Source organism: Crotalus tigris, unplaced genomic scaffold (genome assembly GCF_016545835.1).
Source record: "Crotalus tigris isolate CLP2741 ecotype Arizona unplaced genomic scaffold, ASM1654583v1 scf7180000018122.1127207, whole genome shotgun sequence".
NCBI classification, from domain to species: Eukaryota; Metazoa; Chordata; class Lepidosauria; order Squamata; family Viperidae; genus Crotalus; species Crotalus tigris.
The window spans coordinates 241,065-256,922 of NW_024096835.1; the positions used below are offsets into that span (position 1 = coordinate 241,065).

The window sequence follows — 15,858 nt, forward strand, 5'->3', positions numbered from 1 at the left end:
ATATTTAATTATGGGAATTAATTTTTGCCAAGCTGACTGAAGTGGAAAGATGAACTCAATGTTCTACAAACATCTAATACTAACTTTGTAAAATAGCATGCATAATTTCCCCTAGATTATCACTGTTACCTCTTCAGTGTTGTGTTTGAACCACAGGTTCCAAACTTAGTCACAAAGCTCACTCAGTGACTATGAGAAACTCTCAAGCTAACCTTTAAATATGAGGATAAGTATATTTAGTTAAGTTTAAAATATTGTAATACCTGCAAAGTAGTAAAGCCCCTTGTAGAAATATTATGCTTAAGCAAATAAGACTATCATAATGCATGCCTGTTAGTTGTGGCATAAGATACTGAAATGAGGAATAAATGAGGAATGATGCCCATGTTCACTGTTAAAATATCTTTATAACTCTAAGTCAGCAATTGAAGCCCATATGAATGCTTACTTGGAAATTAAAGAATACACTCAAATGGAATTTGCTTCATCTTTGGTGTACTGAGGCTAAAAAGCTAATACTTACCTTCCCCAGCATCCTCTGTGACTATGGTGAAGGTTGCTGGCTTGTTTGCTACACCATAGACAAGACCCGGTCCATAAGCAGTCACATTTCCACTATTTGGATAGTTCACATAGAACTGTAAAGGGCTCTCTGCAGAGGATAAAAGTCTATCATCAGTACACACAGTCTCACAGATTTTAATGATTTTACTTATTTTGCCTCTCCAAAAGGGATTATAAATGCTCTTCACTCAACAAGGGCTCAGGGCCAGAAACTCACTCTCGATCCCTCAGCCCAATTCACCTCACAGGATTGTTGTTGTGGGGAAAATAGAAAGAGAAAAGAGTATTAAGTATGTTTACAGCCTTGAGTTAATTATAAAAATAATAAAAGTTGGGATAAAAATAAACAAAAATAAAATATAACATCACTTGTTTGCCTTCACTGGCCAATGATAAGATATACATGTATTTCTATAAGCCTCTTGTCCCGTTGTTTTCTATCAACAAACAAACTACAGGTCCTGATTTTATTACTTACAGGGTCATATCTGTTGCCATATGCAAGAAAAAGCCAAACCATTAAAATTGTGGAAGCCCTATGAAGGCTGTTTTTTGTGGCTGAGCTTTAATGGTGCTTCTATCCCTAGCTTTACTCACTGGCTTTAAGGCTAACATAGCTAAGCATAAACGTGTCCATTTTAAATTAATCAACTCCATCTTAACGGGATGTGCCCAGAATATTTTTTTTAACATTATCCCTGCCTACACTTTGGACATTTACTTGCATAAGCCAACATACAGTCACCATCTGTCCATACCCCATGAAAGTATCAGGATGAGAAACTTAAATACTCTTTTCACCACACATTAGAAAGTGGTAAAATAACTAGAATGATAGAAACCATAAATTATGCCCTAAAGCAACTGAAGCACTACAGTTCAGAACAGACTGTATGAAGATACATTGTTATATGTCACTAGACAGTCACTTGTCTAAATTTTGGTATAGGTTCTCGTGCTCGAGCAGGGGGCTGGACAAGAAGACCTCCAAGACCTTCCATCTCTATTCTATTCTAAATATATTCCAGCTACTAAATTTTTCTCCTGTGTACAATATTAAGGGAGCAGAGCCAAGGATTTTCATACAATACGTATTTTTAAATAATTTACGCAAACCAGCAATATGTTACAAGCAGTCAAATCTATGGTGATTCATAATAATTTACTTGAAAATCAATTTCTGCTATTTATAGTGTGCAAAAGAGAGCAAACTGTAATTTAAGGAAAGAAGGCCTAATATTTTACACAAGCTTTTTATATAGCTCTTAATCTTTATCCCCCTAAAATTATATGTTTCAACTGACCATAGGGAAATAGCAACAAATTTCACTTAACAAAGCCAAAGCTTTTTTAAATCTGGCACACATTCAGTAAGAATTCTTGATTCTTTAACCCAATGTTTCTCATTTTATGATGCATAGTGCAAATCAAGACTGCAGCCATTTACAAGGCTGAAGTTATCAACATCTAGAGTATTATGTATAATTACAATTCCCATTCACTCAGTTTTTTTGCAATGCAATATAATGTTAATTAAAATTAATTGGTACTTACCTGGAATATGGTTACCCATGTATTTGATATGCATTTCATGTAACCCAACCTCAACAGGAGCGTATCTAACTGTAACTGTGCCATCCTTATTATCCACAATTTCTGGTGTTGCAGTCTTTCCTGAAGGCATGTAGACTTCCCCTAAAAACAATAAGATTACATTATATTTACAGAAAAAAGCCATCCAAGCATTTTCATACTCAAGCCTGTACAATATCAAGGGGCTACTTTGTAAATTATCTAAGGAAGAAGACAACTGGACTATTCCTGGCTCCCATTTCTACCTTGATGTTATCAGAGACCTTGGAGATGTATTATTTTCATATCATATACTAGAGTATAACTAGTAACAACTTAAACTGTTTAAGAGTTTTAAAAAATATTCGAGGAGAAGAGGATCTATTATAGTTGCCTCACAATTTGAAAATTATGCTTTGAATGTATACGATATGTCCAAATCTGATAGACTTAAAGAATTCAATCTGGAGTTGATGTTCTGGACTATAATTCCCCAACCTGGAGCCATCCAGGAATTCTGGATAGCAACATTTTATCACGAGGATAGAAAAATGCCCTGTACCAATGAAAGCAACTAAGTATGAATGGTGCACTGTGCAAAACTAAGAACAGCTATTTTAATAGGATTCATTCTCCATCATCCCCTTTAGGATTATATAGTAAGCAAATTAGACTGCAAATTTTATGAAATTAGGTCTATACTTCAGATACATGAAAACTCTCTCACAGAGCAAAGAATTTTGAATGATGCTAGCAAGCTGGGTGAACTACAATTTGAATGCAGTAAACTATTTACCAGTAATTTCCCCTTTTCTTACTGCAAAAGGAATGACCACATCAAAGGGCTTAAAGCCTACACCATTCATACCACCGTCAGGTACATATGGTTCCTCTGTGACCTAAAGAAGAAAAAAAATGTTAATTTTATCTGTGCAGTTGTTGGGCTAATTTTTTTAGACTGCTGCTTCCAGAATGAAGACACCACTGAATCACAAAGATATTTAGAACATATAAATGGCACAATGAAGTTGCAAGACATTGCACATACAAGGAGAGTTCCATCTGAAAGAACAACAATTTGTCACGGCCTAGAGGAAAGTTAATTTGTTTAAGAAGACACCAGAATATAAAGCTATCTGCTTTCATATGGCTAGAAGGAAACTGATGTGCAGTTTTATAAGGTTAGAGTACCTTAGGAGCCTTGAAATGATTGTGATGTTAAAAGTTGCTCAAAAAGTCATTAGCACAGTAATGAATAGAAATTTCTGAATCAAATTTGGCTTCCTCCAAAGTAGCACTTGGACCACCGCTAAGATATGACACAAAAGCAAGCTTAAGCAATCCCAAGAGAAAGGCAGGCTGTCATTTCTTGAATGGAACATGGAAAAAATTGTAAAATTGTGTACCCAGGGATGGAATCCAGGGGGACAGGCTGCATTTAGTGGCTCCTGAGACAATACTGCAACTTCATCTGCATCTGTGGCCTAGTTAGTGGCAAAAAGTACAGTTTACAAAAATGAACCCCTATTTCTTCGCACAAAGCATAAAAATACCAAAAACATAGAGTGGGAAAGAAGCATATTACAGAACAGGAATGTTATCGCCTAGCCCAAAACAAGAGTTGCATGGTAGTTCCCAGCAAGCCAATCTCAAATTTCTTTGTGCTTTCTCCAGTTTTGTCCATTTTCCCAATAGCAGTTGATATTTTCTTTAACAAACCCATTAACTTAGGGAGCAGATAGGTAACTGAATATTAAGACACTAAAGCAGTGGTTCTCAACCTTTCTAATGCCGTGACCCCATAATACAGTTCCCCATGTTGTGGTGACCCCCAAGTGGGTGTGGCCACCAATAAGAGAGAGTAGGACAGCTAGGGAAAAGGGAAAAAATGGCGGACAGCGTGGTTTGGCGACCCCCGTGAAATGGTCATTTGACCCCAAATGGGGTCCCGACCCACAGGTTGAGAACCACTGCACTAAAGGGAATAAGAGGGAGAAACAGCCACTTTAAATGGCAATATTTTATTCTATGGCCACCAATTTTAAAAAGCCAATTCAGGAAAATCACACAGATAAGTAAGAACCAATTGGAACATCTCTTCCTATCTCTTTAAGATATGGAATGAAGATGGGTCAGAAAGGAATCCTTAAATAGCATTCATGGTAAGAAGTTTATCCAAAACCTCTTTTATGATTTGCTTTTCAATTTCCACAGTTCAGAGCTCTATGATATAAAATCTATCACTTTGCGTTCAATTGTACTCAAGTTATTAAGAATGAGTGGTAGCCCCAAACCAAATTGGTTTTCAAAAAGAGACAATATGGCTTTTCAGTTGGTAAAAAAATACATGAAGATGCAAACTGGTGGTAGTTGTGAAGGCTTTTAGAAGAAGATTGCTGGGGAAAGATGAGTGCCTTTTTTGCATCTTCTCCTCAAAATGTCCCCCTCCCTTAAGTATTTGTTGAATGGAATTTTAGGACTTTCTATAACAGCTTTAAAAATGCAAATGCTAATGTATTTCAAAAATGTATGTATAAATAAATAAATAAATAAATAAATAAATAAATGTATATTTATAATTACTTTTTGAAATACATTAGATGAACATTAAAATGTATCCCCTGAACTGTTGTGGGGGACTATTGTATAACCAAACTTGACCTTGTCCTTAGTCACCATATTTTACATATACTGTCATCTCCACACAGTCAAACCTCACTGGACAATAGGTTGAACGGAACTCTTACAAATAGCACAATCTGTGATTGGCTGAAATGACAGGGGAGAAAGCATGCACAGTAAAGAGATAAAGGGCATTATATCCCTGCAGTTCAGCCCCTCCTAACATTTAAAAAATTATAACAGTATAATTTATGATCACAAAAACACTTACACTAAGGTTCTAAGGTTCACTTTCATTGCTGGATACTGTATGTTTAATTCCATAATACAACTATTTTGGAAATATATTATTTAGAATTAAACCAACAGATGCCATGAATTACAGGTGTAAAATATGCAGATATAAACACTATTTGCAGTTAAGATTTGGGAACTTTTATAGAACTGTAAAACTAATTTGGCCTATAAGCTAATAGCATGTGCCAAACTGCCTAACTAACATCGTTCCTCAATCTGCATCTCTATTTATGTCCACTAAGAAAATATTATTAAGCAGCTGGTCCTCCTACCATGACAGTGAAGGGACTATTAGGAATATCCACTCCACCAAAGCGGACATAAATCACATAGGTTCCTGGTTTAGTAGCTGTATAATAGATGTCATATGTTCCATCTTCATTTTCAATGACTTCTGCTTCAGTTTCTGTACCATCTGGTGTCAGGATCATACATGTGACTTTACCCTTGCCTGCAGATTTAGCATCCACTACAAAGCCCACTTCTTCAGCAGTCTTCACTTTTGCTGCAATGCCAGGGCCTGAAAGACATTTGATATGAGGATTTCACATACTGTCACAAAATGACTATGCAATTTTCACTTGGATATATGCATCACTAAAAAAAAAATCCAATTCAACCAAAATCCTAATTCAGGTAACAATGATACCATAAAGCCTTTAAAAACAAGCAATCTTGTTTACTGTTTTGTAGAATGCAGTACGTGACAGAAATTAATCTGCATTTTTTTTTCATTTCATTACTTAGCATTCATAATTAGGATTGTGTTAGAGAGGTCTCTTGCATGCATATGCTGCAGGATACTGGCACTATTTTCTCACAGCCTATAGAATTTATCACTTTCCATAAGAACTTCAAAGGAAAGGGTATTTTTGCAATATAAATCTTGTATTAATTTCTCTTCTCCTGGACTTTATTGGGCCATGTTAGCACCTTGAAACAGTCAAGAAGTTCGCAGTGCCATATCTTCTATTGCTAATGTTTCATTACTAATTGTTTAAAGCAAGCTGGCATATCTCTTGGGACAACTACCTTTCTTTCAGTGTTTGAATTTGAATAAGCTTATTAATTTCTAAATAGACCTAAGGGGAGACAAGAAACCAGTAACATTTGTTCAACAAATTGCTTTACTTAAGAATTATGGCAAAATTGTAAAATTAAGACACTTCTTTAATCAAATTTCCAGCATCTTCCATATATCCACCTTCAATATCTAGCAGACCACTAATTGTAAAATCAAAGTAAGGACTTACCTGTTGCTAGACATTTGCTTGCATCTCCTGCTGGGGATACACGAACTCGATACGGAGAAAGAGGTATATCATCCTCACCGTATTTAATGCCAATAGAATAACGACCAGTCTTATCAGGGATATATGTTACTGCATATGTGCCATCTTGGTTGTCATGAATATCTGCCCTCTTTGGTTTGCCTTCTTGATCCTGAATGCCAGACATGAAGCCATCATTAAAATAGCCAAGCTTTATCACAAACAAGAGACAAGTGTAAGGTGTATGAATGGAGGAAGAATTCAGACTTGCTTCAGTGCTTAGGTTGACTACATTCTTAATATACTTGTTTTATTTAAAATGGTTGCTTCAGGACAAAAATAACTGTTTTGGCACACCACAGAAATACAGGATGTTAGCTCCTGTTAACATTGCATCCAATGACTGAAAAACCCTTCAGATAATGTTCTTTTGAAAGTAAGCATGCATGTTTTCTTGATGATACAAGAAACTTGAAATTTCAATAGCTTTAGATTTCCACTCACTGTGTAAATAGCTGGTACTACTAATTACCACACTTCATAAATCTATATTTCACCAGAAGCAGCAACGGGAAGTAAATTAACTCAGTTATTCTATATGCAATCACAACTTCACACCCTCTTAAGATGTTATTGAACAGTATTCTTAAACAAAGATTATTGGCAAATACCGGTAGTCCTTGACTTTCAACCACAACTGGGGTCAGAATTTCCATTACTAAGCAAGGCAGTTGTTAAGTGAGTCATGTCTGATTTTAGAACTTTTTTTGTCATGACTTTTAAGCAAATTGTAGCATTTGTTAAGCGAACCAAGCGACTGTTAAGCACATCTGGCTTCTGCCATTGATTTTGTTCATCAGGACCAGGTGAGGAGGTTACTGCAACCATCATAAATATGCAATAGTTGCCAACCACCCAAATTTTAACCATGTGACTGTGGGATGCTAGAACGATTGTGTGAGGACCAATCATAGGTCACTTTTTCAATACTGTTGTAACTTCGAACGGTCACTAAACAAATGGCTATAAGTCGAAGATTACTTGCACTGTATTCTAGTATTATTGGAAATTTTTTTAAATGGAGCACTGTGCGAAGTCAGAAATCCTTGAGATTCCCCTCCAATTCTAAAAAAAAATATCATTTTTTTCATAATACAGATGATCACATTGTATACTTCTTCATGAATCTTCTGCTTCTATTTTTGTTGTGAAACATATAACTTTAATCATTCTAGGGGCTAGCCAACATCTCTCTAAAGCCATTAAGTTTTTTCTGGAAATCTAACAAAGTGTCCCTGAGAGAGACCGTTATGGTGAGTTCCAGAACATGTATGAGCTTTTCTACAGACCCTTGTCTATGTTCATTCATGTTGAAAGCTGTAGACTGACCTAATTTTAAGGAATTTGGAAGGGCCAGGAATAGTTCATATAAAAAAATGTTATGATTCATTACGATCAGATCAACTTCCATTAGGATCAACAGGTTTTCCAAGGACACAATGGTCACATTACATTTTTATAATCAGTAAGTGAAATACACCAGTGTAAAAGAAGCAAAAACTAAATGGAAAGCTGATACAGATGGAGAATGGAGGACAACAAAAGAGGTAATAGTAGTACTAATAGTAGTAGTAACAGCAGCAGCAGTATCTTACTGTTATGTGTACTGAGAGAAGGCCTTGTCCTGCATCTTTAGTGTCCACAACAAATTCCGTAGGTATGCTTGCTGGAATCCCATGGGAGACAAGGCCGGGTCCATTAGCTGTCACTTTGCTGGCATCATATGTTGGAAGCACCTTTAATCTGAATGGGCTATTGAGAGAAAGAATTATTCATTCATTCATTCATGCATGTATGCAAATGAGAAGAACTCATTCAACTCAAATGAAAGATGCCCACTTATTATCCAAAATAAAAATAATGACTTCCTAACAAATAAAAACTCCATGAAACAGAACGGATCACTTATTTTGTATTAGCTTGTTTCAAATTAGCTTTTTTCAGTATATTAACCATCAAAAATGTTGCAGGAAGTTTACCAGTTCTCTGGCCCAAAGAAATAACCCTTCACTTTGCCACTGCTTTCCACTCTCTTGCGACCATAAGGAAAACCTGAACCTTTGCAACAGAAGCCATTTCTTCAAAACTATGGTACTATTAAGCACCACAGCTAAATAATGCACCAAAGATGCAACCAGCTCCGACTAAGGAGGCAGCCAAATGCACTTTTTAAGTCCTATTGAATAATTTATTTTTCACCCATTTTTACCTTCTAGGAATTTCTTCATCTGCATATTTAACTGCAATTGCATAAGGGCCTTCTTGCATAGGAGTGTATTCTACAGCATAAGTTCCATCACCATTATCAGTTATATGCACAGGTTCTGCCGACCCTAAGAAGGAAAGAGGCCATATTTTGATACGTTCAGCTGCCTTCCAGAGGGTTCAGAGCTGATTTGTAAAGAAATGCTATCAATTCATAAAAAAAAAAAAACAAGATTGAAGCTTTTCAAGGAATCAGCACAGATATCTATTTAGGACATGTTCAACTACATGAATTTATTTCTATCATTGTGACTTCACCAATTAGAGAAAAGATGATTCATTAGCAGCTCCTCAAGTGATTCATAACTGAAAGCTAAGAATCTTCTATCAAGGACAGATTGAAATAATGTATTTTTCCAAATAAAGAGAACTAGCTAGGTCAGTAATGGGACATACTTAAAGATAAGCTTCCCATCTCAAACAGAAAAAAATAGATGTTGATCCCAATCAGAATTGTAGAAATACTACAAAACCAACATAATTCTGTGGTTTGACTATAGAACTATTAATAATTGTACACATACTCACAGTATACCATTGAGAAGTTTAGAAAAAAACAAACTTTCGTAGCCAATAAGTATTCTATGACCTGCTAGCTAAAGATATGAAAAAAGTTAAAGTCTATCCCAGAAACCATGGATTTCCACAAAGCATGGATTTACGTACAGAATCATTTCATAGGATTAATAGCAAACACAAGTTTGATTATCATAGTTAATTCAGCATGGAAGATTTTGGTAAAAAGGCATTTCAGTATTTCCTAGAACAGCAGAAGCTTATAGAGAAGTCTATTTCTTATAAACCTCTCTTCTATTTATTAAAGCTACAGTTAGAATTTAGAAGATTTATTTCAAGAATAGATAATTAGTGAGAATTCAAACCTGTCTCAGGTTGTTCACCTCTAAAGAACTCTGAAAGTGTTTTCAATGGACTGCGCCATGAGTGGGAATCCGGCTCATCAGCTAGAATTAAAAAACTATTTAACTCAAATCATCCTCGCCCCAAAAAATTAGAGCTCTGTCAATTGTCAAATTTGTTTAGATGAAAACTATTTATAGCTGGTCATAAAACCATTCACACTGATTGAAATCACTATAATTACTTTCTTCCATCCATCACAAAGTTACTTTCATAGTCAAAGAAATACTTGCTTTTAAAAAAGAAGCTAAGTTAGTTCTGTTAAGGATAAATATACTCTCAATATAATTTGAAAGCTAGTAGCAGGAACCATGAAGTGTTCCCGAGAGCATTATTAAAGTAGCCTGATACTATTATCTTTTGGGAAGCTTTTTTGACTTCTCAGTCTAATCCCTAGTTCTGGTATTTCCTGGTGGTCTCCCATCCATGTGCAAACCAAGGCTGACTTTACTTAGTAATTAAGCTCAAATAAGGTTGCTGAAGTGATTCCTGCAAAATTAACATAGGTCAGCTTTAAATAGTTCTTCAAATGTCTACAGGTAAAAACCTGGTTTAACTTCAGAGAAAATAGGAAAATAGGAAGAGAAAGGAGTATTAGGTATGTTTGACTTATTTAAAAAAATAATAAAGGCAGGATAAAAAATGCTATGATATTAAAATGTTAGATATTGATATTTAATACTCAAATCTTTCACTAGAATAAGTAGCATTGCTTACTTAATGTGCAATGGTGTATGGTTACACAATCTTCTGCCCTCCATATGTTTTGACTTACAACCCATGTATGCTGCCATTCACACTTGACTGTTCAGACTTTAGGTAATATACAGTATTGAATTATTTTTTACTTATATCCCATTTTTTAAATTTGTACTGAATAAATCTGCACTTATTCATGCAACAATGCTTACCATCCAGTATTATTAGAATTAAGTTTGCTTTCTATTGCCCCACATTCTCATGAATTACTGACCCTTCTTTCCTAACTCTTACTTTGATGTATGTATTTATGCATGTGGGTGTGTCTACTCCTGTCTGACTTAAGAGACAATCATTTATCACTCTTCAGTAACTATAAATAAATCTGAATCTTCTTAGTCCCTTTGCATGATTTAAATATTACTGAAGAGAAGCATAGAGATTTTTTCTTAGTTTAACTGGCAGAAATATAATTATTGGTTGCCTAGAACACACAGTATTTTTTTATTCTTATAATTTAGATACTTTTAAAGCACTAGATTCTTGGGCATATGCAGTTTGGGAAATGCCTGTTCAATCTAATCCTCTGTAATGCTTTTGATATACATTTATTGAGAACGCATATTGATTTGTTACAGCAGCTTTCCCCAAGATGAATGGGAACTCCTTAAATTTCCAGACAGCCATCTGGAAAATACTGTGTTAGGTAAGAGATTCTTCAGATGTGCTCTGAACTCATCAATCAGACTAAAGTATTCCTAATTAATGTCTGGGTTTTTAAAATTACTTTAGGATTTCCAAAGATTATGTGTGTCAGGATTATCTTGATTATAGCAGTGTCTAACTTTTTGCAGCTCTATAAATTATCAATCGGCACAGAGCAGTAAAATATATGCAGTGCTACTTTTACCTACCACCATTTGGGACCATTTCTTAAATAAGTTCTTTATAAGTTTCAGTACTGAAATAGAGGCCATGCACTTGTGTATACAGTATCTATACATTCTCATTTAAAAGAAATACTAAGTTATAGAGAGAAACATCCTACCTCTGAGTGCTGTCACTGTAACGTCAAGTGGGGCTACTCCGGCTTTGCTGGTATCCACAGTAAAGACTTGAGGAAGTCTGGCACGCACAGCTGTCCCCAAACCTGGTCCTGCAACTTTCACCTTGTCGGGGTCAATAACATCTTTTACAGGAACTTTAAATGGACTACCTACAAATAAAACAAAAGCAAGTTTTAGACAACAATAAACATACTTCAGCAATATGATGCAAAAGGGATGCATTACAACCTCTGAAGATAAATCAGCAGCCACCTTCTCCATAGCTTAGCTCAACTCACACTGCTTTCTAAATCATAAGAATGCCTATACTCGTAATTCAGAGTTGTCTGCATTTAAGATTGTGTTGAAGTTTCAATTCAATTTTATATTAAGCAGAAAAAGCTCAACCAAAATCAGGTTAATGGCCGTTGCCCTAAAAAAGGAAAACCTATTAGAAAATTTGTTAATTTACTTCAGTCATCAAAAAAAACTATCAATTTGACTGGAATTCAAAACTACATTCAAGCATTAGGAATAACTTCACTGGCTAGACTGATGAAGGGGGGGGGGTGAGGGTAAAAACCAGAGAATTCCACAAAAAGTTGGACCAGTAAGTAGATTATGAAGTGAAAACTAAAAACCTAAAGTAAATGAAGGCAGGCTGAAGAAAAATGAAGACACAGGAAACTAAGGAAAAATGGAAGAGGCTGAAAAAATCTCAGCATTCAGCAAAGTATTATTATGCAACTATGAGCAGATGAGAGGAAAACTATTACAGCAACTCAGTCCTGAGATATGATTCAGACTGTATAATGAAATGTAAACAAAACTTTATATTGCATCTTAAAATATGCACTATTATAAGAAACCAAGGGAATGAACAACAACTGACCAGTGATGGCAAACCTATGATACATGTATCAAAAATGTCATGCCACAAGATTTTGAATGATGCACCAGCAGCCACCAAGACCAAACAACTATGCTTGAAAGCACACCCTGTTCTTGCGCAGGTTTCGGAGACTGAAGAGGCTACACAAGAATCGGTTGTGGTCTTACGCAGCCTCCAGAAGTCACACAAGAGTCCCATGTTCTTGCATGATCACAAGAGTCTCTGAAAATCATGCGAAAACAGGGCATGGTTTTGCACAGTTTTCAGACGCTGCAGAGGCCCCAGGAGAGCATTCTCTGAAGCTGCTTCAAGAACGAAGGCCTCGTGTGAACCAGAGCAGCCTCGAGTAGGCCGCAAGGGCCTGTCAACAGAAAGAGAACATCACCTGAAGTTAAGCAGCATGTGGCAGATTGTGGGGAGAGCTGGGCCAGGAAGCAACTGTACTGTTCCCAAGGCTCCATGCCTCATTAGGGCTTAAGTCAAGGCCCAGGCCTCAACTACAGGCCCAACCTCAATGCTGCCATCAAGTACTGCTGTTGAGGGTGGCCTAGTGGTGGAAGGGGAATAGAGAACTGTTTCCCTTTTATTTAGCTGAGTGTAACATGCTAGCAGAGTCAAGTTAGACATTTTCCAAATTTTTGACATGCCAAGCCCAAAAGACTCACCATCACTGATTTAGACTAAGAATAAAGAAGAACTACCATCTATAAAATGATTTACAATTTAAATCCATCAGATTCCAGCACTGCCAGTTATTAGAGACTTATCATTGTACTGAGCTTTTATCTTTCCTTCAAATCATTATTCTTGTTTAGGGGTGTTTTATTCAATTTATGGGTTTGGTGGTATTTTTAATTTACTGTAATCAGATCAGAGCTAGCCTAAAATACTACTAAAACTGATAACTGAATAAAACTGCTGCATCCTATTTATAGCAGTTGAAGAGAGACCAGTGATAGCAACTTTTTTTCACTATCTGATTAAAGATTAGTAGCAGGTAGAGAGAATAGTGAGTGGGGTGGAGGGAATACATGAAAATAGTATTTTACATATTTATTAAAATTAATCCAGTCATTTCTTCAGCCTGAGTACACTAGTTAGATTTTTCCTGTTTTATCTTGATACTATATTTAATGTTAGATTTTAGTTCTTTGAGACACCAATCCATCTGAGAAACAAAAGAGCATATTATCTCATTAAGTTGCAAGTTCGACTCTACACTACTATAAAGCAAAATGGTCAAATAGGTTCTATAGAATCATTTAGTAGAGATATTTTAAGTGGGATTCCTGTATCACATTGGGAGATGGACTTTGTGGCCTAAATTGCCCCTTCCAACTATATCATTCTAAGAATATACAAAAAAAGAGTTAGGATGCATGTTAAAGTCTTGATTCTTTAGCATTCATCACATTTTAAGATATTATAAAATTGGAGGTTGATAAAACATAGGGAAGTATTATATTCACTGGCAGAATCACTAGCTGACCAAAATCAAATTAAAATTTATTCTCCATTACTGTAAGAGTAATTTAACATTTGCCCAGAATTCTGGAAGATCAGTATTTTCTGTCTGGATAGTATGTTCTATTTAATAAATTTCAATATGTTCAACATTTCCCAAGTTTCATTATCAGTGTTTTAAATGTTCTTTGATAAGAAGAACAATTCATAGCTTTTTCATTTTCTATTCTTACAATGCAGGAATAGTCTTACCAGGAACATGTTCTCCCCCATAAGTTATGTTGACATCATAATCTCCTGGTACATATGGGATATATTCTGCACTACAGCTGCCATCCTTGTTATCTTTACAGCTAATTTTGGATTCTGAAGGCCCTTCAACAGTTATTCCAAGGCCACCAATTCCCGCTCCTCTGCAAAAATAAAGAAAAGTTATTATTCTTAATTATCATCACTTTATTTTAAGGACTACTTTGTTATGCTCATATATTGGATCTTTGCTATCAATTGTGCCGTTCTACTATACTTTCTCACATAGCAACTATTATTTAGGAACGATAATACAGACTACGTAGGACAGAGAGCTCCCATTTGACTAAAGGTTTTTTCCCCCATACTCAGACTCTGATTAAGATTGGAGAATGTTGAAGACTTAGGTGATGACATATATTAGCAGGTATACATCAGGTAATAACTTCAAGGGTGGGGTTGGGAGTTCTTAAGAACTATATTGTATCTTTCATTATTTATCATTCAACTTACAGTAATGCTCCAAAGAGCTCTGAATGTCTTATGATATTTATACACAATCCAGAACATGTCCCTACTAAGCAGCTAATACCAAGAAGAAACTGACAAGTGTCCATAGTATTATTCATACTTCTTTTCCTAAAGTACTTTTAGAGATTTTAGAGGTTACACAGAGATAGATCAGCCAGTAGCGCTTTATTCTGCGTGATTAATTTAGAGTATACTACACCCTTTTCAACCTTTTACTTTTCAGTTTCCATCAGTTCCGGACAGCAAGGCTATTGATACTTAAAAGTCTTATATGTTCATAAAACTTACCGAGTAACAACAGTAAATGGGTTGGGTTTATTTGTGAAGGCTTCTTGTAACCCAGTTCCTTGGGCCACAACACGTGAAGGATGACATCCTTCTGTGACATCCACTTTGAATGGACTGTTTGGAACAGGAACATCATCATATGTCACGTCAACTGTATGAGGACCTGTAAGTAGAAGGTGTACCTTTATGGACAGGCTCTAAGAAGATTAATGTAGCAATCTATCATGTATTTATTAACTAAATATGTACTTGATTCATACCCACATTTCTACTCTTTGTTATTTAATATCTTAATTTTTGGTAACAATTTTAATGCTAAAAAGACAAACTTCAAAAATATAAAATGTAAAAACTAACGAAGAAAAAAAAGAAGAAAACTCTTATCTTATATTTTATATTTATAAAGTCATTCATTTACCAATGAATTAACTCTACAATATGAACAGTACAAGATGTTACTGTAAGAATCTTTGCCTCAACAAGACGTATGGCTGCATTCTTTGACCGATAGAAAATATTGCTTTTTCCAGACCAGATAGATCACAAATTTTCAACAGTCATTCTTTGACATATGGAATAATAACACCTTTTTAATGTCCCAATATAATTGTTTTTACAACTCCCCATACCCAAACAAAATAAACAGATAAACAATCAAATTTCAAAGCTCTGGTATATAATTCAACTTTACATTAACATCATTAACATTTGAGATTGGCCCAAGAATTGTACATGTCTCTCAGACTTTTCTCAATCAAGGTCTTATTACTGCAGTCTTTAAGCAATAAGGCAATACCTTAAGAAGACATTCATTGCTCATCTTTTTTAACTATGAAGCCAATCCAATCCTGGCCAATTTAATCAGATGTGATAGAAAAGGATCAAATAAATAAGCTATAGAGTTTGTTTATCTCTACACATCCTATCCATATCAAGACATACTAGTAAAAAAGAACCCAAAACCATGAGACCAGAAATTGCTAAGATTCCATCTCTATGATGTGCTCCAATGCTGGAGATCAATTTAAAATGGAGCCAATCACACAAAATGATGCAATAGCTTTCTCCTTCCAACTTCCATAGGATGAAAAAGCCTCACTATTATGGGTGCAATAGAGGA

The 15,858-nt window shown here is 35.4% G+C and overlaps 1 protein-coding gene across 5 annotated transcripts in view; it reads right to left on the reverse strand.

The window, feature by feature from the left end:
* Positions 1-15,858, reverse strand: part of FLNB (filamin B) — an 81,487-nt gene that overhangs the window by 11,951 nt on the left and 53,678 nt on the right. Inside the window, exons 23-34 of one of the 5 annotated variants that reach the window (XM_039348089.1) lie at positions 14,739-14,901; positions 13,923-14,083; positions 11,317-11,484; positions 9,533-9,613; positions 8,596-8,719; positions 7,982-8,138; positions 6,309-6,498; positions 5,328-5,575; positions 3,543-3,620; positions 2,933-3,035; positions 2,119-2,259; positions 524-652 (exon numbers count right to left, since the gene is read on the reverse strand). In XM_039348089.1, coding sequence (XP_039204023.1) covers positions 524-652; positions 2,119-2,259; positions 2,933-3,035; positions 3,543-3,620; positions 5,328-5,575; positions 6,309-6,498; positions 7,982-8,138; positions 8,596-8,719; positions 9,533-9,613; positions 11,317-11,484; positions 13,923-14,083; positions 14,739-14,901 — 1,743 coding nt within the window. The remainder of the gene's footprint in view (positions 1-523; positions 653-2,118; positions 2,260-2,932; positions 3,036-3,542; positions 3,621-5,327; positions 5,576-6,308; positions 6,499-7,981; positions 8,139-8,595; positions 8,720-9,532; positions 9,614-11,316; positions 11,485-13,922; positions 14,084-14,738; positions 14,902-15,858) is intronic. The other 4 variants (XM_039348090.1, XM_039348092.1, XM_039348091.1 and 1 more) reach the window with 4 other exon arrangements.